Source organism: Hirundo rustica, chromosome 5 (assembly GCF_015227805.2).
Source record: "Hirundo rustica isolate bHirRus1 chromosome 5, bHirRus1.pri.v3, whole genome shotgun sequence".
Classification (NCBI taxonomy): Eukaryota; Metazoa; Chordata; class Aves; order Passeriformes; family Hirundinidae; genus Hirundo; species Hirundo rustica.
The window spans coordinates 64,195,552-64,219,795 of NC_053454.1; the positions used below are offsets into that span (position 1 = coordinate 64,195,552).

Sequence of the window (24,244 nt, forward strand, 5' to 3'; positions counted from 1 at the left end):
TAGATGGTTTGAAACCATCTTATGAGAAACAGAAGGATTTAACGTTTTCCTGTTTGGAATTATATGCAACATGCAGTGATTAACAAATCTGAAATCTGTGGTTAGTGCAGTCACCCCATAAAGCTTTGAAAAGTTTGTCTGGAAGGGAGGGAAAAGTTAATTTGTGTTTAGAAGCTACTGCTGTATCTTCTTGTTTCTAATATGGACTCTCAAGTGCTCAGTATCTTCTAAAAATCAAGAATCTAAATACAAAATTAGCAACTTAAAGTAGCATCCAGTATTTGAAAAATGGATGTATCAGAGTCACAAGGATGTTTAGAAGAGAGGAGAGGTCATATTTGACATAGTACTGAATGTTGAAGGAATTTATCTTACCTTCTTGGGGCACATTTACATTTCAAATGAAAGAAATGCTGGAGTAATTTAATACAGCATGAACTCCAAGGGCTGTATCCTATTGAACAGATCCTAATTCTCTTGTCAATTTGAATATTTCAGCAGTTTACCAAGGTTGTGTTTGAAAACATCCCTGTTATCTGAGCCTTTTCATATGTTTTTATGGATACTCATATCCTGCATGGTTTTGTATTTCAGAGCTGAAATGCCTGAGGCCAACAGGAAAATGTTCCCATCATCAGCTCTCCAGCCAGTTGTCAAGGAGATTGTGAAATCAGACAGCAGGAACAGGGCAGATGAGCTGAACTCTTCCGAGTGGCTTCACGCAGACAGGTTTGAGAAGGTGAACGTGCCCCTGTACTGTGTAGACAGTGCGTCCCACCCCTTCCCAGACAACGCCTGTGGCAGGAAGCCAATCCACAGCGACCTTCCCCTCCCTGCCCAGCTGCAGTCCAATCACACAAGAAATGTGTCCCATCACACTCTGGGTCCCAAGTTAGGGCTGGTGCCCTGTGCGCCCCAGAACGTGCTGGAAAGGCTGGCAGTGCTGCCCGCCCCTTCCAGCGAGCATGCCGGACACCTGCTCCGGAGGGTGGATCCCCTCTGGGTGCCTGAAGCCGTGTACCAGAACATTCCTCCCCCCTTACCTCCAAAGAAATATGCTCTGAGCACTTTGGCAGGATCAGAGAATAACTCGGTTGCAGATCTAAAATCAACGGAAGCGTTGCAAAATAGCCCTTTAAGGCAAACAGGTGCACCTTCAAAATCTGCATCAGAAGGAAGTGCAGTCCCAGCTGAACAAAGGCTTAAAGAGCCCTTTCCAGGGAACGAAGTGTTTGTTCATAAACCGGATTCTCCACCTCGCTTATCAGTTAATGAGTTCTGGACTGTGTCTGAAAACACGTTGAAGAAAGGATCTCATCACACAGGACCCAGCCCTGGCTATGTGGATGGGAACGACAGCATGTCCCTAACCACCTACTTCTCAGTAGACAGCTGCATGACTGACACCTACAGGCTGAAGTACCACCAGAGGCCCAAGCTGTATTTCACAGAAAGTGGAAGCTTCCACAAGGAGAAGCATCCTCCAGCAGGTGGAGAAGATCTGAATGCCACATACCCTGCCACTCTGGAGCCCAGGCATCCCACCCCCGAACAGAGGTACAAGGCAAATGCAGAAGGAATACACTGCAGTCGATAGGTTCTTCAGGAAACCCGCAGCTGGATCTAACTTGGGCATTTCATGTAGTCTGTAAAGGGGCACAACCTCGAATCTCTGTGTGTGTGCATGTGGTAACCAGGTACCTAGCTGACTGTACTTGCTTGGGAGTTGTGACTGTTCAAACAATTATGCAAATAGAGGCCAGCAGAGGAGAAGAGGTGCTAAACTTGTGGTTCTTTGATTTGTTACTCTAGTTGCCTTAATGCTTACCTCTGTTACTCAGCTTTTCTTCACTTTGTATTCCATGTGGTCCCTTGGGGTGTGCCCACCTTGCAGCAGTGGGATCGGCTGGATGTTACTGATTCTGTAAGCTCTGGTTAGCTGCAGTGTAAGAAGTGTTCCTTCAGACTGTGGTCACTCTGTTCTTAGACTAACAAAAGGGATAAGCATGCTACCACAACTAATGCAGTACGTGTTGTTGTAACAGAGCAGTATTTGTCTCAGAGGTAGCAGGAGGTGACATGGTTTTTTTCAACTGCTGTCTCTCAGAGTCTGTGCTTTCACAAACCTTTAAGTGTCTTTAATGCAAGTTTACCCAGAGGAATTATTTTTTATTTGAAAAGCCTTAATAATAATTCTTTAAAAACCATTTTGGTTTGCAAGTGTTAAATGGGACTTTCAAAGGGAATTGAAATACACTGCAGTAATACTTTCCTATTAATACCCTGTCTCTGTTAGTTTACATTTTTAAACACATTTATCAGATCTGTTCACTCTTTAAGCTGTGTACTTATTAAATTAGACTTCCTAAGTTCCAAACCAGTATAACAGAATAGGATGCTAATTTTAAATACGGAAATTAATCTTTCATAGTTACAGAACTATAAATGATCTTCTAACATTTTAGAAGGAATTCCTACTTATGTTCAGTTCTTACTTAGTCTACAATTGCATGCAAAGTCAATGCTGCTATTTATTAAACTCCCCTTTTTTTTTCCAGCTTGACATTTTGGTTCATGGGGATCACACATTTCATTTTGTTGTTGTTGTTTTTACTAACATGTTTTCCCATTTGGAACAGTCCTACACAGGGATATGTCTACATTAGCAGATCAGGGTGAACATGCAGCCAGACTGGTGCCTACAGGGGCATGGAAAGAAGAAGTTCCTCTTTCTCCGCTCTGTCACTGTCTCCAGTTTTGGCAGCTCTGGAATTTACCTTGTCTTTTGTTAACCTGACTTATCTCAGTGACAAGGAGCAAGGTTTCTTTGGCTTTTATTTGGTTAGTTAAATCAGTGCACAGAACCATCTAGCAAGTGCTGAGGCAGCATCAGCAAAGCCTGACACAACTCAAAAAGGCAAAATTTTTCCCTTATTCTCATTAGAGCGTTAACTTGGGATGCTGCTGATTACACCTAAACATCAATGCCTTTTGTTATGAAAATAATCAAGAAGGTTAAATATGCATAACAAACACTTGTACTGTTAGTCAGAAAGGCTTTTTTTCATGTTTATAACCTTATGTACATGTGTTTTAGTGCTTCAGCCAAATGATGGCAACTGCTTAACACAATTATCCAAATGTTTAATTAAACATTTAAACAGTAGTTTTGGTTATTCTGTGGCAAGTTGTTTTTTTTTTTTCTTTTAAATAACATGTACCTTTGCATTAGAACTGGAACATTATATATGCAACAAACCAGGTATCTCAGATTAACCTTCTTTATCAAAATTCTTGATCAAAATTCCTTGTAGCACTTGGGGAAAAAAAAAGAATTCTAGAATTTATAGTGAAAATAATATGCATGTTCATGTATGGCTGCTAGTAAACAGCAACTTAAACACTGATCCTTTTGTAAGAAAATCAGTCAAATACAGAAGAACACTAAAAATGTAAGAACTTGGGTGATTCCTATTGTAATATTTTTAAGAGAGATTTCAGAATCTGTAAATTCAACTTTTCTAGTTCCTCTAGCCATGTTACATAATATACATAGCCAGTTAAGTACAACTGTCCTCTAATAACCTGTGTAAAAACAAAGAATATTGGAATTTGTAAATAATGTATAATTTGTAAAATGTTTTGAAAAAAAACCAAAAAAAATCTTGTATTTGAAATGACAGTATTTTTATGTATGGACAGCACAGCAACAACTGTGAATGATGTTAGAACACTTATTTTTAAACATGCATAGCAATGTTGATACTTCTGTACCACGAGCGATATGAATGCCTCTTACTGATACCAATGAACTCTCCTCCCAGTAAGCACAACTGGTAAACTCCTTTCTAAAGCAGCTGCAGTGACTTAGGCGTACTTCAGTCTCCTCGCTTAGCCTGGAACAATCTCAGCAGGCAGCTTCCTCTGTGCCCCCTGTTTACCAGGTATTTCATGATTAAATAGACTGCTAATCGAGGCACCTTTGTTTTTATATTTGACTCTGTACTCCATGTATGTATGTAATATTGCTAACTAATGTGATAACTCATTTTAACTTACCTAGGGTGCCTATTTATTTTTTTATAATGTCCCCCTCCAGCTATAGATTTGTATAAGAGCCTAGATGATTTTTGTAACAGTAAAGATATTAACAAAGTCCTGTAATTAATATATTTTTCAGTCTTTAGAATTATTTACTTGCAAAGTTCTACTTGTTCAAAATATCAAGATAAAAATTTTAAATCGTTGTTGTCTGTTCTTTTTGTGTTCCATGTTTAAAAAAAAAAAGTTGGCTTTCCAGAACTACATTTTTAAAGTGACAGATAATGCTGCTACTGCTGGTTGAAAGTTTTTGTGGAGATGGTGGTTTAGTTACCTTTTCTGAAGAATAAAATTCATCTTCTGAAGTATTCGTTCATAAAGCTATTAAATAGATTGAACTTTTTAAATAACTATGAAATGCATAAAGCCATTTTTATACCATAATCCCACAGCCTTGGTGACAAGTGATTGACAGATACATGAGCTACCTTACTATCTTTACTAGGGATAAGCAAACTTTGCCTGGATCTGTGTATTTAGGAGCTCCGTGTGCCTATGGGATAGCTGGAGCCCAGTGCAGCAAAGCCTGCACTTGCTTAGCTCTTAAGTTTTTTGAGATAAGCAAAACCTTTAATGTTAGGTCTGGCTGAAGGAGAAAACTACATTAGTGGAAGATAACTTGTTATTCAACTTTCTAAGCTTTAATAGTCTTTAAATCTCACCTGTCTTCCTTATCAAAAAAGAAATGGAGCAATGTTCCCTGGGGATTTCACTTGTGCTGTCATGCCAGACAGGGGTAAGAAAAGCTAGTGAATGTAGTGAACTTGTCTCTTTAATGGCCTCCTTTGAAAAACTGGCACCCCTGTTCTGGTGTGTGGAGAATGCAATCACAGTTCAGGGCTCCTGTGCACCTTGAGTCAAAATGTCAGAAACCACTGATCTCACGGGGACCAGCAGCCAAGATGATAAATGCCAACAGGGCACAGCATCTGACACAGGAAACAAACCACTGCACAATGGTCTTAATTGAATAAAAATAAAAGGAAAGAGCATCTGTCTATTTTTGCATCCCAAATCCTATCTATCCTCATCCTGGCCCATTTTCATTTGTTGTGTGGGAAGACACTGAACCACTCTGCACTTCCAAGTCTCTGCAATCTATTTATTTTGTAATGTGTACTCCTGGAAAAAAACTCAACTAAGCATGGGATTGTACTTCTCAGTATTAGAAATTAGTATTCCCAAGGGACAAATCCTAAAGAAAACTGAACCCCCTTCATCCATAGCTTGAAAACTGTCTTCCCCCAAACCTGCCCTGCAAAAAGCTCACCCTATGTGTTCAGCTTCTGTTTCTTTCTCCAAAGACTGAGAGAGACTCCTGCTTTTAACGCAGGTTTGAAAGTCTCCCTCTAGTCAGACAGAGGAGATTGATGGTGAAACCTTTTAATTACCTGTCACTGCCTACTTACAGCCATCCATGGATGGTGAGGAGGAGGGATCTTTATGTGTCATCTGCCAGTGACTCAAGGCTGCTCTTGTCAGCTCCCCCTTCACAGTTTCTATCAAGGAAATCAGAACCGATTTATCTTAATCAGTAAGTGAGGACAGGACAATGCTGCTGGGTTAAATACTGACATGTTTATATACATATATAAATATTGAGCCTGAGAGGACTCAGTAACTGCTGAAGGTAAAGAAAGAAAAAACAGAGGACAGTATAACAGAAAATCAACCAGCATACCCATCAGGATTAACTTTTTTGGAAGTAGAACACCTGGCTAAGCTTCATCGGTTAGGTCTGAGTTAGAACTTCAGTGTACACAAGAGCTGGGTTTTATTCTCAGCCAGTCTGCAGGGTGTTCATTCAGTGGATTTTATTCAAACACTGCGTACTTCCATTTCTGCAAAACGAACCTTTAGGTACTAATCACAGAAGCACAGTCAGTCGTACGTGACCTTTAAGGCACAGTTTAGGACACACGAACAGGATACAAGTAAAACCTGAAGAGTAACACTCGTGATCCACCACGATCTCTATCACAGTGATCCATCACGATACAGTATAAAAACGTGCCTCCTCCACCGAGACTCAAGCGGGGTCATGTTCCCAGCTGCTTATCCCGCACTAATGGTTCTCCTCTTCCACCGCCTGTGTTCGTAAGGTGCGAAATAGGTGAGAATTCCCTTGGTGGCAATGGCCCTACAGGGAGCAGAAAAGGTCTGGTTATGTTCGTAGTGCTGTACAGCCCATCGGAAGATACTGACATGTAAGGAGCATCAGTCACACCTCCTGAACGAAGAACGGATAATAAATCTCGCAAACAAATAAATAAAGTTGGGGGTGGTTTGGAATTAGTTTCCAGTTTCCCGAGAGGCATTTGTGCTCCCTAGGCCTTCTGAAGCGGGGCTGTGGGAATGCCAAGGCTGCTCCCAGGGGCCCGCTCCTGAAGCGGACCCTTCCCTCCACGGGGCACAGCCCGTCGGGGCTCACGGACCGACAGACCGCACCGCCCCCGAACGCCGCTCCTCACCTGGGCCGCGCCCTCAGGGCAGCAGGTAAATAAGCAGAAAAAGCGCCAGGTCGAAGAGGATGAAGAGCCACAGGTCCAGCCAGTAGGACTGTCCCGACAGGGATCGTGAGAGCACCGGCCCACCATCGTCCTGCTCCTGCCGTTCCTGCACCCGCGGCCCCCGCCGCGCCGCCGCCTCCATCTCCTCGGGGAGAAGGGGCACTGCGGCGGCTCCACCGCGCAGGCGCCAGGGCTCTTCCGGGTGCGGCGCCAATGAGAACGGAGCGCACGTACCGCGGCCACGCCTCCGGGGCACGCGCCGCGGCCCCGCCCTTCCCGCCTCAGGCAAAGCTGCACCATTCCTGTCTCAGGCAAAGCTCCGCCCTTCCCGCCTCAGGCAAAGCTGCACCATTCCTGTCTCAGGCAAAGCTCCGCCCTTCCCGCCTCAGGCAAAGCTGCATCATTCCCGCCTCAGGCAAAGCTGCACCATTCCTGTCTCAGGCAAAGCTCCGCCCTTCCCGCCTCAGGCGAAACTGCACCATTCCTGTCTCAGGCACTGCCCCGCCCTTCCCGCCTCAGGCAAAGCTGCACCATTCCCGCCTCAGGCACTGCCCCGCCCTTCCCGCCTCAGGCAAAGCTGCACCATTCCTGTCTCAGGCAAAGCTGCACCATTCCTGTCTCAGGCAAAGCTCCGCCCTTCCCGCCTCAGGCAAAACTGCACCATTCCTGTCTCAGGCACTGCCCCGCCCTTCCCGCCTCAGGCAAAGCTGCACCATTCCTGTCTCAGGCACTGCCCCGCCCTTCCCGCCTCAGGCAAAGCTGCACCATTCCTGTCTCAGGCACTGCCCCGCCCTTCCCGCCTCAGGCAAAGCTCATCCATTCCTGCCTCAGGCGCAGCTCCATCGGTCCCGCCTCAGCCAAAGTCGCTCATCCCCGCTTCAGCCGAAGCCCCGACCCTCCCTCCTCAGGCAATGCCTAGGACGGCGGGCTCTTGCGCTAAACACTGGACATGGAGAGTATTCCTGCTAGTCCCTCTGCTGTTGGGACCAGTGATGCTTGGGGTGGCTTCCCCAGTGCTGGTGACTAGCATTCCTTCCTGTGCGCTGGCTGCTGCTTCCCTGCCAGGTGAGATGCGGACCCTGGGGAAGAGCAGGCAGTCAGCCCTGTCAGACCCTGCTGGTCTTGTCCTGCCACCGGTGCTGGGGCTTGTGTGGAAATAAACATTGACGAATTCGTCCCGATGCGGTTTCTTGGAGAGCAGATGATGCCCTGAGAAAAACTAGAAGGCCTTTTGGGAAATCCTGTTGTGAAGAAGTTTAGGAAAATTAAAATTGTTCTAAGATACACTCGTCTTCTTGAAGGTTAGTTGGAGCTTGCGCAAGGAACAAACGTGGGAAAGTTCACGTAGATAGTGTCTTCTATTGTGCTTTATTTGCACAACACACAGCTGCCGGGGTAAATAAAAATAAAAGAAGTGGCAGAACCTGATGCCACACTCACAGCTGGGATGTGCCGCCCTCAGTTGTTCCAATTCACTCCGTATTGAAATCATGGCTGTTATTTTCGTGTCCAGAAGAATGACCAGAAACCCAGGAGTGTGCAAAAAAACCCTTTCTCTTGGTAGCTGTTACCTCTTTTTAGCCTCAATATTAGGAGTTACTCAGAGATTTTATTAAGAGATAAGGCAAATTGCAAGCAGGTGCTTCTGAACAGAGCTTACTTTTCTTAAACAAGCACTTAAGGGTAGCAGTTTTCGTTCATAATTTCTGTCAATAGATATTAGGATGGATTTATCTTTATATAGTAAGTATTGGTTAATCATGTGTAGTAGATGAAATATGTTAGAGATTTGAGGCAAAACATTGACAGTATGTCCCTCTTAAGCCTTGTCCCCATATGTATTATCTCGTTTATTTTTGGTTTTCCCATAATCTTGCACAGTACTAAATACACAGAGAAACTGTTTCTCAGAATTTCCTTTACCTTTGTAAGGAAACTAAGTTTCCATTTGAGACCTTGTGCAAAAAAAATACTGAAGTTCTGCTTATGCAAAATAGCTTCCGTAGCCTTTTGTATTGTGACACTTCGGTGGGACTTGGTACAAAAGATGTTTCGGCATTTGGTAATGGGAGTTTGTTCATTCAAGGCAAAACAGTAGCATAAAGAACTAGCCCACGTTTTCAGCAGGGCTAAGTAAATGCAGCTAGGTAGGTGTGAGGGGATGGAAAGGGAAAAAACAACAACACAGAGGATGTGGAGAAAATAGTCTTTTATTGTTTCTTCATTCTGGTGCAGTTGTGTGTGTTTAGGCCCTTTTGAAGAATCTCTTGGACTCAACTCCCTCATATACGTACGTCTGTTAAAAAAAAGGAAGGAAAATTAGTGGCTGGAATTGCAGTTTCATTTCCCAGTATGGTTCAGAGAGTTTTAATTTTTTTTATAGGCGACTGAGAATTTTAACTAAAGATAAATTATTTGGTTGAAGAAAATGTTTTCTACTTTTAGAAAAGCTCTTACAACATTTTCTGTTCGTTCTATTGCAAACTTGTGTGTAAATGACTTCTTAACTCACCTGAACGAGTTCATCACCCACGATTTCTCTGGTTGCTTTAAGTACTTTTCCGTTGTCTTTTCTGGTAAATGTGGCCACAAGTTTATTTCCTTCCAGGGTCCAAGCACCCTGTGGTGGGAAAAAAAACGCCAAATATTTTGCAAAAGTTACCACACTGATTTGGTTTACAGGCTGTAGAATGCTTAAAAGTGAAAAAAAAAAAGATTATAACAGTTTAATAATGCTTTTTAAAAAGGCTGTAAAAATGAATTTTTAAAAAATCCATTGGCTTATTTAAATGCATAATAGCCAATCTAGGTGAGTTTTTTTACTGGTCAATACACCTGAAATAATTGTATCAACAGAGATTTGTAATTTCTTACAAATACCCACTCTGCACTCTAGGTGGTGGACTTGAGTATTAGAAGAAGTAAAATTGCAAATCACCTGGATTTCATCTTGTGAATATTGCTACTTGCTCTGCTTTTTTGGGCTCTCTGGAACCCTGAGATCCATGGTACACTGTTGAACCTTTAACAGTAAAGACTCCCTTGTGCAAGCATTCCTGAACAATCAGGTGCAGGAAAATGCAACGTAATTAAGAAGTAAAATTTAAATTAAAAACTAGGAAGACAAATTATTCATCTTGAAACTACATGTTACAAAGTCGTTATCATATAGTAAACATTGAACTGTGTAGGAAGACTCTTACAGAGAGTTCAGTCCCATCAGCCAGGCTGTACTCAAAGTTGACTCCCAGAGTAAAATCTATCTCTATGTTTCGGAAGTTGCTGGATTCTTTGACATTAAATTTGTCCCCGTTTTGTTGGATGATGATCTTCAGATTATCATGGGCTCCCAGCTTTCTTTTCATCATGCCAACACCTAAAAAAAGGTGAGTTAACATGAATCAGAAAAAACCCTCAAACCTCTGGACCATTGTATTTGTCCTGTTTTAGTGGATTCTGTGTGGCCACGTGAGTTTATTCCAGCATTCTGACCCAAATTTTTGTCTTTTGGTTTTCATCGAGGCCATGTTCACTGCTACACATATAATACATATCACTGTCTTAAATGTGACTACATTTATATCCATATGATGCACAGGTTGTACAAACTTTAAGTAAATATCAGGATGTTATAATTACTTGAATGAAGTGTTTCTCTGAAACTGAAGAATGATGATTTCCTCCCTGTGTAATTTTTACACTGGTTTGATGTTGTCAAAATAGTAGTCTAGCTATAGAATTCTGATTAAAATTTATCCACTCAAGTTGTCTGAGACTTTTCCTTAGATCTAGACTAAAAGATTCTTTTTTTTTTTTTTTTTTTCTGCTGAAATAAATTTGGAATTAGCTAAGATGCTTAAGATTAACACAATTAAAATCAGAACATTTCCAAGCATCTTCCCCCTCCCCGCCCCAGAATATTTTGAAAATAAATGCAGCAGCAGAGCAGCCAAGAGTGAAAGGACAGGCTGGCCCAAAGGTAGCTCTCAGGCAGCTTGAGTTTCTATTCAGCTGGAGTGATATTTTTCCTGCAGGAGGGATTGGAAAGGTGAGCCTTACCCATTGCCTCCATGAACTTCTCATAGTTCTCGTTTCTGTCAATTTTCCAAGTGCCGTCGAAAGCCATGGCTGTGCCTACAGGAGGGCTGCTCTGCAGGGACGAGCCTTTGCACAGGGAATTTATGTACTGCCTTATCTTGAGAGCTATTTACAGGATGATGTGGCCGAGTAAAGCTCAACTGATTCATGACCTCTCCAAAGAGAAGTTTCCTGTAGTTTAATCAGATTCCCAGTCCTGACCACACTGCTTGCTGAATCTCTTATTGCCCTCAGATCACCACAGAATCTTTATTGCTCATCTCAGTTAAGAATTGCTAATCCATTCATTCTATCCATCATGTGGAGTAAAACTCAAGTGACTAGTGAAAGTATTAATTAAACTAACAGCATTGCTTGACATTTTCTATGTCAGTTGCATCTTCAAGCTTGTGGGAGAATCTTTAGGCAACTGGAGGTGATATCATTTACCCAATGAAACAAACACAAGTCTCTACTTTGTCCATTATAATTTGTCTGGGGTCTGTTCTGCTCAGCGTAACAAGCATGGGGCAGAGGACTTACTAAATGTCTGCAGGTTGTTTCAGAAAACTCTTCTCTTGCTGCCCAGCACTGAGCTGTGAAAATTGGGATGGCAGTCTCTACTCATGTGATCACTTTTTAATATATTAATTTAATAGCTTAAATTTTCAGCAGCATCTACAAATGTTCTTCATTATAACACATTCAGTGAAGAAACCAGCTAGATGTTCAGCCTGTTTACTCCTAAGGGTGATGAGGGAAGTACCTCAAAATGTGCATTTCACAACACTTAGGTCTTTGCGTGTAGTTTTCACATGCAGGTTTCTTTCCACAATTTCATGCAGTTTTTGATTACCTGACTCAAAAGATGTTTTAGCCCATGCCCTGTGCTGTGCCAAACGTGCTGTGCCATCTTACCCTTCGGCCAGCTCAGAAAATGGGCAGACTTTATTCGAAGAATCAGGTTATTTGCTTTTATTGTGCTGCTGTGTATCTTGGCCTTTGCAGTTACCGCTGTCAGTCTTTCATGAGCTCTGTAGTATATATACATAAACAGAACCACCCAGTGTTGAGTTACAGTGCATCCAAGCTGTTGTTACATAACAAAACTGATAGCTCTCTTCACCGTCTTTGCAGAAAGGTTCTTTCTGGCAGTGGTTGTAGTGCAGCTTCTGCTGTATTTAGTAAAAAATCGAGGCCTAAAATAATGTGAGTTGCTTGATATGACAAAATATGACTTTGGCTTTTCTCGTGTTCTAGAATCATACAATCTGCACTTCATTCAGGGTTCTTTTGTCTTCCTATAGTAGCTGGTTTTCCTTCTAAAATCACTATTAAAATTTATTTTATAGATTTTCTAAGTTGGAATACTCCACAACCTTTTTCCTTCTTCTGTCTCCCTCTTCATTGTGTGATTTTCAGAACTACAGCTTTTTCTTTGATGGTGCATTGAATCTTGTTTTCTAGTATTGCTGTTTTCATGACAGTTTTGAAAGCTAAGGGTGTGTTCTTGGCTTCTTGGCTTTCTTCAACGTGCCAGGTTCAGAACACTGAGAATAGACAAACTTACTGACTTTGAAGTTTGATCTTTATATAAGGTGGATGGCAATAAATCATTAACTTATATGGTTATGCCAACATCATCCTGCCAATCTATGATCATCGTAGCAAGGTGGATTATGATGGCAATTGAAAGTGAAGTTCCAAAGATCAGGGTGATAAAAAGGCTTTTGCAGTGAGTTGTATTCATCTCTCCTGTTTATTGTTTTGTTGCTTGTATTTGAGTTTTTCTGACTCAAATTAAACTTGGACAGTAGAACTGTTGGGTTGGTTAAGGCTTATTGCCAGCGTAAACATAATATACTCATGAAAATATTGATTTCTGTAATGATAGATTGTTCCCTGATAAAGCCATGCAGATTGATTGTGTAGTATTTATGAGTTTTTTCCTACTGAATGATTCTTCATTATGTCTTGGGATGGGTTGCAAAGATGGATCCCTTACTGGGAAGTTTCACTAAGCGTTTGAACCACACTACTCAATTTTATGTCAGTGTGGCAAACGGACAATTCTATGCCAGTAAAGCCAACTTAAACATAACAGTGGGCGGCCTAGCAACCAGGAGCTTGATGGAGCCTAACTAATGCCATGTCTTGGATAAATAATTTCAAAGTACATATTGCAGTTGGGTGTTGCACTGCAGCAGGATGAGATCCTCTTTGAGCTAGATGTTGTCCTGCTCCAACTGCCTGTTTACTGCATTTCTGCTTTTATTTTAGTTCAAGGAGAATCTCCTGGATGCCACTAGTGTGAAATGTGTTCAGCAAGAGAATTCAGCATTTGAGGATTACCTAGAAGTTTCCAGTGAGTATAGATCCATTGGTGTGATTAGTTAGTAGTGGCCTGTGGGTTTCAAAACTTGCTTTTCACTGTTTGTATACACTTCTTTTTAATTCCTGTGTAATGGCTCTGATCAATAAAGTGCTGCATTTTTGAGAGTTTTTAACTGGAGAGAACTGAAGTGCAGGATTTAATAAGATCCAGGTTGAAAAAATATGGAAGCAAAATTTAGGATTAAAACAGTAACAACCTTGGTATTTACTTTATCAGTTTCTGTATACTAAAATGAATCCTGGGATTATATAGAAAAAATAGAATCTGGCCTTGTTTTTGTGAAAAAAGGGTGACAGTGAACAGTTGCGTATAAAAATGTGTGCTTTTCCAGAAAAGGTTAAATGAATCTCTGACTATTAGTGCCATTTGACCTTTGCCACATAGAGACTGATATGTCAGTTGCCCTTTGGGGCTTTTTGTCAGGGTTTTCTAAAGGTATTTAAGTTTATATCAGAAGATTCCTGTATTCCCCAATTTCTTTTTGCTTAGAATATGAAATGTGATTGTAGAATGGGGTCAAGTTATAGTCCGGTGAACTAAGAATGTACAGTAAACTCTGCATCAGTCGTTTCAGTTTCTTCAAAATCTGAACTGCACTTTTAGCTCCTTTCAACATAACTTTTTAATTACTGTAGACTTTTTTTCTCGATTATATAATAGCTCCAAACCCCACAAAAGGTTATTGTGATTATTTGGATTAGTGGCTCAAGTCTAATTTCATCTGTAAAACAGTGAGCTGACTGCAGCATTATAGCAAGAGAGCACCTGTCGTTGTAGGACACGAAAGAACGATGAGAGACTCCAAATATTTCAGAAGGCAAAGAGTATAGAAAAGCTCTATTGTCTAATTCTTACCACGTTTTATAAGGTGTTCTGATACAGACCTAACATGATTGGTGACTAGGAATGACACCTCTCTAATTCCATTGGTGAAACTAGAGCAACAGCGAAACACCACCTGGAGAAAGATTGTTTTGAGAAGAAGCTTTCTCAAGAACTTTTCCCCTTGGGAAAAAGTTAGCAGCTGCTAGCAGGCTAAAATCTCTTAGACCCAGAAATATCAGGCCCACAAGCACCCTTTATGGCTAAGATATTTAAATACTTGTATTTGCAAAAGGAGAAGCTGGTTTCAGATTGAAATTCTTTTCTTAGTTTGAGCATCATGTGTCTCGTGTAAAAGCAGAACAGACATCCAGCTTCTGGTGCTTGTTCCAGCTCAGAAATGGACTTTCCCTGTGACCTTGATCAAATTAACCCCTCTGCTTATCTGTAAAATGAACTTTCCTTTCATTAAGAAGCTCTATATATCATAAAATAAATTGCCAGCGACTTCATTAACTACTACAATAAAAGGATTCTGGATGCTTATGTGCAAATGTATCACGTGTGAACTAATGGTATGATTTAACCATGGATTTTACTCCTAGAATTTGGTGGTGTTAGACAAGAGAAACCTGTGTAAACTGCAGATTTTTTAGCCATTTTGCAGCCTTTATGAACTTGGGGTATTTTTCAGCTGAAGTGGTTCTGAAGTTGTGTGTGTGCTAAGAAATGCTACTGTTCTAAAACTCGGTGACTGTCAGATTCCATGGGTCTGTCTCTAAAGCTTACTATCGGAACAAACTCACTCAGGTGAGTTTTTTCCTAAAAGTCTTAAAGGATGAGGTTTCATGGGAATGTGAAATGCAGTAGCTGTCACCACTGCTGCTAAAAATGTGGCTGGAGGAAAGAACTTTTGTCTTTTCCATTTGTTAATGAGGCACCAGAGCTGTGCAAAAAGAGAAGGGCCTTGTGTAACATTCGTTCACCTCTTCAAAAAAAATGCCCTTGCTCAAGGTTGTGTTCTTTCCAGGGCTGGGCAAGAAATGGATCCCAGTGCTCCTGCTGCAAACACTGCCATTTCTCAGAAGGGAATTCAAACCTCCAGCAGGCCAGAAAGCCTGAGCAGGAGCATGACTGGGCTGGTGAGGGGGTGGAAAGGTTGTAGTCCCAGCAGCAAATGGTGACCTTATGTTTGCAGGTATGCGCGGGCAGTTGTGCCAGTTGCACTCATACATTGCAGTTGGTTTGAGCAAACAGTGCTTGTGTTTTGTGCTGAGCTAAATCTGGCCCTTCATAACTTCTTGAATGAGCCTGCTGTTTGTCAGGGATGCACATACTTTTTGGTTTTGCCTAGACCTAAAAAAAGTCAGGCCAGAAGTGTTGCTGTGAAGGACCTAATGGGCAAAACCCAGAAATTGCCAAGAAGCCATTGGTCCAGAATGACTGCTAGGATCAGCAGTTTGTGCAAGATGAGGCTTTGGTTATCAAAAATATATTTTTTTCCCCACAGTTTTGGTTGAAGTCACTGGGCTGACTTTCTCTCTCCCTTGCAATTGATATCCCCAGGAATTGATCTCTGGGGGCAGAGGATGAGGATACATCTGTGCAACTCTTGCATTTGGTGGTTCTGCTTTCTGTCAGAAATGAAATGGTTTCTGACAGCTCTCAGGAGGTGCAGCTCCAGTGCTCTCTAGTGGCCAGTGACACCGAATTATTTTTTGTGGTTTTGAAACAAGAACTACTTTACTGCTGGCTGGTGTCAGTAGTACTCAGAAGTATCTTGATACTAACAGATACTTTTCAGGGTTTCTAGGACCTAGAGAAGTTACTCTGAAATATAAGTTTACAGAGGCAATGATTTGAATTAAGCATTGAAAATTACACCTCAATAATATTAATTATAACAAACAGTAAAATTTGACATAATCCTTTTTATTTTAAAAAGCATGAAAACAGTACAAAGAGAAGAATGAGGAAGTAAGTAATAAGCAGAAGTCTGACCACAGAAAATAAGCTGACCCTTATGTTCTCTAGCAGCTGTACAATAAGTAGGGCTAATGATTCTCTTAAGTCACGTAACTAGCTTTACTCTAAGAAGCCATAGGACAGAAGCAGGACAGAACACGTAACATTCAGGTGACTTTAATACTGCTTAAAGGCAAAACATAATATACAGAGAAACCCCTTAACCTAGTACAAAAATACTGTGCCCAGAAACTATATATTTGTTCAGGTATTTTGAAAAGATAGAATACAAATGGATAAACTCAGTGACTAGTATGTGTGTTTAAGGTTTTTATTAAACTATAATAGGAAAGTATGTTAAAACTATTTACAGTGCATTTCAAACTACATTCTTTAAGAGACACATGCAGCTGTCTGCCATGTGAATACAAAGAGGACTCAAATTCTAACTTCAGTTCCACCTGTAAGGTACCTTGGACATCACTGGGAATTAGCTGAACTAGCAAAGAGCAGGTGAGGCAGCTGTCACCAAGGGTAAGGGTTTGGTTCCTCTTTCCAGGTAAAAAGAAGGTGGATTTGACCCATTCTTTTACTTTCTGTACAGCTCAACCCAGCTCCCCCTGAGGTAAATGGGAGTCACAATATTGACTTCCACTGAGCATCTGAGCACATGCGAGGCGTGCCAAGCTCGTGCTGTGGGAGTTAGCGGGAACCAGCAATTACAGAGCATTGTCACATAAATAGACATTTACAAACACTGGTACTCAGATGTGACTTTCTCTACAGACATACCCTTCCCTTTGTGGAAAAGAATTTTCCTGAGCAATTTCCATTCACCTCGCAAAGACCAAGATAAAATATCTTGCTGTCACAATTTGCTGCATTTAGCAAGTGTCACGAATTACCAGGATAGATTCTGTGATGTTTCTTCTTCCTGTCAGAGTCCAAACCAAAAACCTCAGCCCTCATTATTTACCATACTCTGGCCAAACTCATTGGTGCAGGCCCCTGAAAAAGTATAGCAGGGAACTGGGACATAAAGCTGAAACCTCGTGGAATGTAAACTGCATGAAGAAAAAAACTTGCAGCATCACAAGAGATAAGACTCTGAACAAATACGACTGTATAAATTTGCTTGAAATATGAGAGCTTTATAAAACCTTTAAAAACATGTGAATTTATTATAAGTGAGGCAATTTTTTTTCCATAAAAGGTCTTTGCTAGGTTCTTTTGCATAACTGGAAGGAACAGCAGCTGGATCACTCCTCTAATTTTAATGGCCTAGATCTGATTCTTCATTATCTTTCTGTATAATGGGTTGGAAAATCAGTTATCATCTGGTAATTTTGACAAACCTTATGCGTGAATTAGGTAAGTGCCCTCAATTTGTCAGTTCATGCCACTACCAGGTAAAATGTATTGGGCTGGAATTCAAAAGATGCATGAAATTATCAGGGGGTGATGCATAGAAAAGGGCTTTGGTTCTCTCTTCTAAGGAGAAATCAGCTGATCTTCAGTGATATTAATTGTTTCCTTTTATCAGTAGCTCACTTGTACATGTGCTCTGTGAAGATATGAGTAAGCTGCTCTTAACTATAAACTGCTTCTGAGTAAAAATGAACACCATCTCCAAAATCAGCATTATGTTATTTCTCCCCCACTTTCTTTAACTGTGTGAGATAACAGAAAGCCTAGGCCTTGTACAGCTAATATTGCATGTGTGGCTAATTTCTTGGAAAAGAAATGGTACCTACAGCTCAAGAGCCTCACTGTTATTTGGAATTAGAAGATTTTAAGGGTTAATCAGTAATCTTGTGTATGTTAACACAAGTAATTCTTTTCAGAACAAATGGAGAAATAAAAGTGCATTTTACTGTGCATTAAAGCATTAAACTGTGCAGTGGAGTGAGTTTGAAAGGAAAGGTGTTTGTATCTGAGATCAAGTAGGATACTAACTTTGTTGTCTTCATTGAGAGGAGTATTAAGAATTAGTGGGACAAATTCTTGTACCCAGAGATTTAAATAAAAATGTGACAGTGGTTTCAATGGACTCAAGGCTGAACTGACAAAGCAATAAACTCCATTTCAGCTGGTTTCTTTTGTAAGCCACACTGATTGTTACACATCAACAATATAAACTGGGGGGAAGGTGTTTGAGAGCTGACTGAAATAATGAGATATGCAGCTCATTATGAAATTAATGACAGATGATTGACAGCTGTGTGGATGAAATCCACCAGCTGGCTTTGAAAATGTTGAATTCTAAGACAGTGAACTTCAAGCAGCAAACCTGTAGCCAGGCTGGGTTTGGGTTATTTTTTTTTTCCCTTATTGTCCCCTATCTACATTATGAAAGGAAGGAGTAGTTTCTGCAAGTGATTCAAAAAAAGCCATGGCATAAAACCAGCACATTCTGATTTTGCCTTCAGGCAGAGTAAAACACTACGTAAAAGCTTTGAATTTCATGAAATACACAGCACTCTATGCTTTTAAGGTTCTTAAACCAGTAGTTTAAAGGCTTTGGTTTTGTAGAAATATATACAGATACAGGTGTGTTATGATATTTAAATATTTATTTACTAGGAACTGTATTTATATTTATGTTCCAGCATTTATAGTGGAAGAGATTCTGTGGCATAAATGTGTATTAAATAATGTAATTGTGTAAATGTGTATTAAATATGTAATTAAATATATGCTCATACTGAATAACTGTTCATTATAAGTGAACCTTTTAAAAAAATGTAACATCATGCCCTTTTTTTCAAGTCAAAGATATGAATCCAGCACTCCTTTGTAACATTTATAAATTTAGTTGTAATAAAGCTTTGCTGAACACACAATATAGCAAAGAAATACTGGAATATTAATGTCAAAGTTACATCACTACACCGTGATATCATCATAGTTATCTGCTGTGTTGTCACCATGAGTTACTAGTCTCAACCATAATAGCAAGAATAGACCTTTATATACATATATTTTATTTGTATTTATATTAAATATGTATCTCATCAGCTAGCATAATTATATTTCAGTATCTCAAGCACTCAAGGAAAAGACTACACAAGGACTATGCAACTCCTGAAGCAAAGTTTTCTATTTATCAAAAAGTAGCTAAAACTTTTTTGGAGGGGGATGGGCGTGGGTTTGTGTCAGGGTGGGGGAATGCTGCTGTCACCTGCATACTGTGTATGCATAAAAATACACATATGGAGTACTGCAAAGTGGCAGTCCTGGAATTCTTAGTCAGTGTTGAAATCCCTACTTTTTTTTTTAATTTGTTGAGATGGAATAAGGATAAATTCTTCTATAGAAAAATGTTTTCAAGTTCACAGCTGCAACAATTTATTATTGGTGCTCACTAGAGAGGTTTGAGATAGGACTTAATCAGTGACAAATAATTTAGGGTGGCAGAAATGTTGCTGACTGTCAGAATACCTTGTTCTACATTTAAAAAAAAATCAACTCTGTAAGTCACTTTTATCAAACATTTTGAAACATTTGTTTCATCTTTTCTTAGTTTCTGGCATCGTTTATCTAAAAGAAATTGATAAAAAGGGGGGAGTTTTCCCAGTCTTTCTGACCAGCTCTTACAAGTTGGATTGACAATCTCCTGGGAAAAAGAATTTATTGCAGTTTCCAACTAGAATTTCTTGGATTATTGTGATAGAACTAAATTCCCAGATTTCAAAATGCAATGCCAAATGTGCTGCTTTTGCCAAATACAGATGCTGATTTTAACTAAAAAATCGTTATTACAGATTAAAAAACTGGAACATTTTTTGTGTCTCTGTGCAGCCAAAGTTACATGTGCTGCTAATGCATTTTAGACTGCTGACATTCTCTGCATGTGCTGCTAATGCATTTAGACTGCTGACTCCTAAAGAATAGTACTCTCCTTATATTTCTCTTTTGGGATTTTCCAATGTTTATATTTTCTTTAATTGGTTCCCTATTCAAAACCACTTTATTAATCATCTTCATTTAAATGATACATACTTTTTTTATTTTTTTAACTAGTGCAAGTTAATTGATTTCTTACTTTTCAGAACATTAATGCCTCACAAATGACAAATCCCTGTAGCACTCTTGGCTATTTCTGGTTTTGGTATTATTTTTTCCTATTTCTTCAAGACACTATGATTAATCATTTTTAGCTGATGTTAAAAATTATTTTTAAGAGATGTTAACATAAAACGTTCTTCTAAGTGGTCATAGCCATTTCATAGTAACACTGGCCTGAAGAATCAGTCACAGATGGTCACCAGGAGCATGCCCTTCCTGCATTATTCTGATTCAGCTTTTCACCTCTTGCTCTTGCAGTCATTCTCTTCTGCCTGTGATCCAGTCTGTTGGTTAGATGATATGAAAATCAGCTTCCAAAGGAAGTTAAAAACCAAGGTACAAAACCAATCCTGTTTTGTTTCCGTTTATCTGGGTGCTCCATGCAGCTTTCTATGGGAGCCATTCTTCCAGGGCAGCCTGTCAGTTCTGCTGGCACATTTCAGCGATCTTCAAGCAGTTTCCATGGGGCATGGATAAGCCAGACACCTCTACCACAAGACCCTTAAGACTCCCGTTGCCTAGTAATTCACAGGGGTCTTAGAAATTTCTTCAGCTGGAATAACACATTTGCTAAGACATCCATCTAATATGGAAAAAACCCAAACTCTACTGGCTGCACAGATTTTGGGGCTTTTCACCTCAGAGCCCAGTTCTGCTTCCTGAGAGAGGTTAGCAATAGTTTATGCTGGAATGGGCTCCCCAGAGTGAGTCCCAATCTTTCCTCTGAACCTCTGGAAAGAGAACAGGCAAGACTGCTCAATACTTTTATAACAGCAAGGTCGGAAGAGGGAGGGAAAAGGTGCAAAATGCAATAGTCTTTCAGATACTGGCCACAACACGGTCACTAAACAACTATGTACATCTGTAAAACAACAGGCTCTCGGGCAGAGTCAGTGCCTGCCCCAGTACCTTCTTGTGGGGTGGGGTAGCAAAAACCACCCCTGCAGGTCTTCTTCCATCTCAGTCAGATGTAATGAAAGAAATATACTGTCTTCAGATAATCTTGGCATCTACACGGTCATGCTCTATCTTGAAATGTGGAAAAAATAATACAGCAGTGGCAAAACATAAGGCAAATTCATACAGTGTTTAGCAAAATGCAGTACTCGCCCTATTACCGTGTCTCCTACGTGAACTTGAGCTTATTGTGGTGAAATCAGCATCTCAGTTCCGTTTGCCTTGGTTGCTTTCTCCATTAATCAGGTTCTCTTGCTGCTCAGCCAAGGCTTGCCATTTCTGCCTGTTTTTTCTGCAGCCATCCAGCAAAGGGGAGCAGGCCTCTGACACGTGTGTTAGGGCCTGAAATAAATTGAGAACACAGAAAACAGATTGCGTTCGATTTTTAATTAAAAAAAATGGAGAATGAAATATGTCTCTCATATTTTTTTCAGATTTCTTAACTTGGGGGAAGACTTCCAGATCATTAACTGAAGTGATTACCTAACAAAAGAGTAGGATCACTTGGTAACTGTAGATATAGGTGGCAGTGCATATTTCAGAGTAAATAAATCCAGTTTTTCATCAGTGGAAAGGTGAAGCTCCCCCCGAACAGGAAGAAGTATAGACGTTCAGGCTCGAGAACTGTGGGCATTGAAGCCTGCTCAGGTGCCCTGTTCAACTGTTTTCTGTTTGTCCAGTCTGTATGTTTGCAGAAACACTCAGTCTTCTTTCAGTGGTTTACCTCCTACTGGAGACAGTTTTCTGAGGCTTCAAAACAAAGGCTGCCTTATTCTTCTGACAGTTTCTATGGCACAGAAACACTTAATTGTCAGGGACAACAGCCTAGTAGCTCCCTTTCTCTATCCCTGTTTCCTTTGAACTGGTGAATGCGCATTCTTTTCAGAAAAGTTTATTGTGTCAGAAGGAAAAATTAAAGTAATCAGCCTGTTCCTTGCACCAGAAGGTTCTTAAGAATTCAGTTATCTGTTCATCTCCTTTCTTTTTCTCACCTTGGTTTCTGTAAAATACTTCTGACAGTTCAAATAAACAGACTTTCACGCTAATGTTATACTGGTTTAAAAGAACCCCAGAAATCATGTTGTGTTTCACACTGTATTTGACCAAGCAGCTTCTCATACAGTTTGTGACCAGGATGAAGATGCATTTGGTGTGTGATAAAAGCTTTGGTGTGTGATAAAAGAGAAGGAAAAGAATGGGATGGAACTTCTATTTTAATACACAGAAGTGTTAAAGTTGGGTCAATTTTCTATACATAGCATATCACCTTTTGTATGATGAATTCTGAATTCTTTAAAATTTTAAACATTTTCTATCAATGCATTACCTGGATACCATTCTTTCCCTAGAGGTCAAAACATTAGTCTCGTGACATTCCCTGATAAACCAGAATATAACCTAGGGACATAGCATCAATTGCACAGAGCACAGCATTTCAACTAGATTTAAAAAAATTGTGACAAAATATGTTAATCAGACAAATATACAACTAATTATAAATACTACAATAATAATTTCTTCAACAGAATAATGAACGTATGTAATGTAAAATAAAAAATATTTTCTAAATAAGGGGCTAGTTTTTATTTTGGTTTTTATTCTAATTGTAAATCTGTGTCTACCAGTGAGCAGCTCTGGTTTCAGATGCTTGCTGTTCTTCCTTAGGCACCTTACCTCATACAGCTGCAAACAAACAGCATCTATGAATCCAACCTGCATGCTGGGAATTTTGTTTTTCTTCTCTCTGTTCATTAGATCCTGCAGGTAGTAAGTAAACAAGCTCTGTGTTTAAATGCATTAAATAAAAAAAACCAAAACAACAAAAACCAAAGAGAGTTTGGAATTAAAAAGCAACACCTTAAACAGCACAGCAAGCTCAGCACAGCAGGGTATCCCTACAGATGTTACAATAAAGGGAATTGCACTTCATCACCTCCCTCAGGAGGCTGGCTTTGGGTTGACAGAGCCCAAATAACCAGGCTAGCTTACTAGGTTTGGATAGCCACAAATAGATCCCAATTTAGGAATTTATTTCCTAGCCAATTTAGTAATACTGACTTAAAGGAAACAATACTCTTTGTTCTTGGTTCAGAGATAATGACACACTGCTGGTGTGTTGGAATCACAGAACAAAACTGACTACTAGGAAGACAGGGAAGGAGCTGGTCCTGTATTATGGTCAGCGGGAGAAATTTTGAGTGCTGTTTCCAAAAGTCATTTTGCAGGAGGTGATTCTGCCACTTACCGTGGGTTCTATGTTGAGTTCCTTGCGCTCTTTATCTCCTTGATCAAAGAACTCAGTAGCCACAAGCTCAGCAATCTGTAAGAGATTTCACTCATTGAGAGCTCTAGAAGTTTGCTTGCTACCTTACAAACAAGAGTGGTTCCTATGTCTCCTTAGGATATATCACATTAGCTGCACCCCTCCCCCATTGTGAGACTCCAGCTCTGCTTTCCACCACTACCTTTGCAATGAGGATGGGGTGGAGGAAATAAACTTTAATGTAGTTTGCATTTAGGAAGTCTTAAAAGATAAATACATACCCGTTGTTGAACTGGCCATGGTTTGGTTATGGCTGATAAGTCACAAGCAGTCATCAGCATTGCTCTGCAGAATAAACAGAAAGAGTCAAATAAATTACTCTGTGTGAAAAGTATGTAGCCACCAAGTCGAGTGACTAGTAAAATAGAATATAGAATTTCAAGGAACATCAAGTCAGAAAAACAAGTGAAATTAAAGCAAAGTTATAAATGCAACTCCACATGCTATTTAACAAAATTTCTTATACAGGTTGCACACTTTGTAGTTCAGACCCAGGGAGTTCAGTGACCTGTGTGACAATTGCAGCTTGTTCAGGCCCAGAGCACAAAGACCTGCTGGATTAATGAAGTTCACAACAACATGGGATGGGAAATTGGGCACCCAACAATATTAACTGACTTCTTGATTATTCTGCTTTTACTTACAAAAATAGCTCCTTTTGTGAGGGATCTTCCCAATTAAACTGCTTCTTTCTTAGAAGATCGAAAAATTCTCCTCTCCTCCTTTAAAGGAAGTTAAAACAAAAGATTTTGCAGGATGCTGACATGATGCTAATACCCAGCAGTCATTCTCCAGCCAAAGTTTCCTCTGACTTACTTGATGTATAGTGCCAGGTCTGTGGCAAGAATGGCTTGCTTTATCATTTTCAGTGTAGCCTTGTATTCTTCAATGGAAAGGCTGCTGAGAATCTGATTTCCCTTTACAGAAAAAGCCAAAAACAGTGCTATCAGTAAAATGGGCAATAGCACACCACTTTGCTAAACTGTCTCTAAGCTACTAAATCATTACAAGTAGCTTGCTGATATG

General features: G+C 40.2%; 3 protein-coding genes and 1 long non-coding RNA gene across 16 annotated transcripts in view; 1 reads left to right on the forward strand and 3 right to left on the reverse strand.

The window, feature by feature from the left end:
- Positions 1-4,406, forward strand: part of USP53 (ubiquitin specific peptidase 53) — a 29,222-nt gene extending 24,816 nt beyond the window's left edge. For all 4 annotated transcript variants that reach the window (XM_040063618.2, XM_040063619.2, XM_040063620.1 and 1 more), the window contains one exon: positions 595-4,406. In XM_040063618.2, coding sequence (XP_039919552.1) covers positions 595-1,597 — 1,003 coding nt within the window. In that variant the 3' untranslated portion in view covers positions 1,598-4,406. The remainder of the gene's footprint in view (positions 1-594) is intronic.
- A 1,254-nt stretch (positions 4,407-5,660) lies between these two features.
- LOC120752503 (uncharacterized) lies at positions 5,661-6,797 on the reverse strand. The gene is made up of 2 exons (XR_005700731.2): positions 6,573-6,797; positions 5,661-6,241 (listed from the first exon to the last, which is right to left on the reverse strand). It is a non-coding gene; the product is annotated as an uncharacterized LOC120752503 (long non-coding RNA).
- A 2,024-nt stretch (positions 6,798-8,821) lies between these two features.
- On the reverse strand, positions 8,822-10,957 carry FABP2 (fatty acid binding protein 2). Its single transcript, XM_040063907.2, has 4 exons — positions 10,671-10,957; positions 9,815-9,987; positions 9,124-9,231; positions 8,822-8,907 (listed from the first exon to the last, which is right to left on the reverse strand). Exons 1-4 carry the CDS (start codon positions 10,735-10,737, stop codon positions 8,857-8,859), a joined length of 399 nt encoding a protein of 132 aa, XP_039919841.1. The 5' UTR covers positions 10,738-10,957; the 3' UTR covers positions 8,822-8,856.
- PDE5A (phosphodiesterase 5A) overlaps positions 9,903-24,244 on the reverse strand; it is a 116,746-nt gene continuing 102,404 nt past the window's right edge. For 7 of the 10 annotated variants that reach the window (XM_040063901.2, XM_040063900.2, XM_040063899.2 and 4 more), the window contains 6 exons: positions 24,035-24,135; positions 23,863-23,940; positions 23,440-23,503; positions 23,141-23,215; positions 22,570-22,653; positions 15,822-21,237 (listed from right to left, as the gene is read on the reverse strand). In XM_040063901.2, coding sequence (XP_039919835.1) covers positions 21,103-21,237; positions 22,570-22,653; positions 23,141-23,215; positions 23,440-23,503; positions 23,863-23,940; positions 24,035-24,135 — 537 coding nt within the window. In that variant the 3' untranslated portion in view covers positions 15,822-21,102. Of the gene's footprint in view, positions 9,988-15,821; positions 21,238-22,569; positions 22,654-23,140; positions 23,216-23,439; positions 23,504-23,862; positions 23,941-24,034; positions 24,136-24,244 lie in introns of those variants that run through there. The other 3 variants (XM_040063898.1, XM_040063897.1, XM_058420528.1) reach the window with 3 other exon arrangements.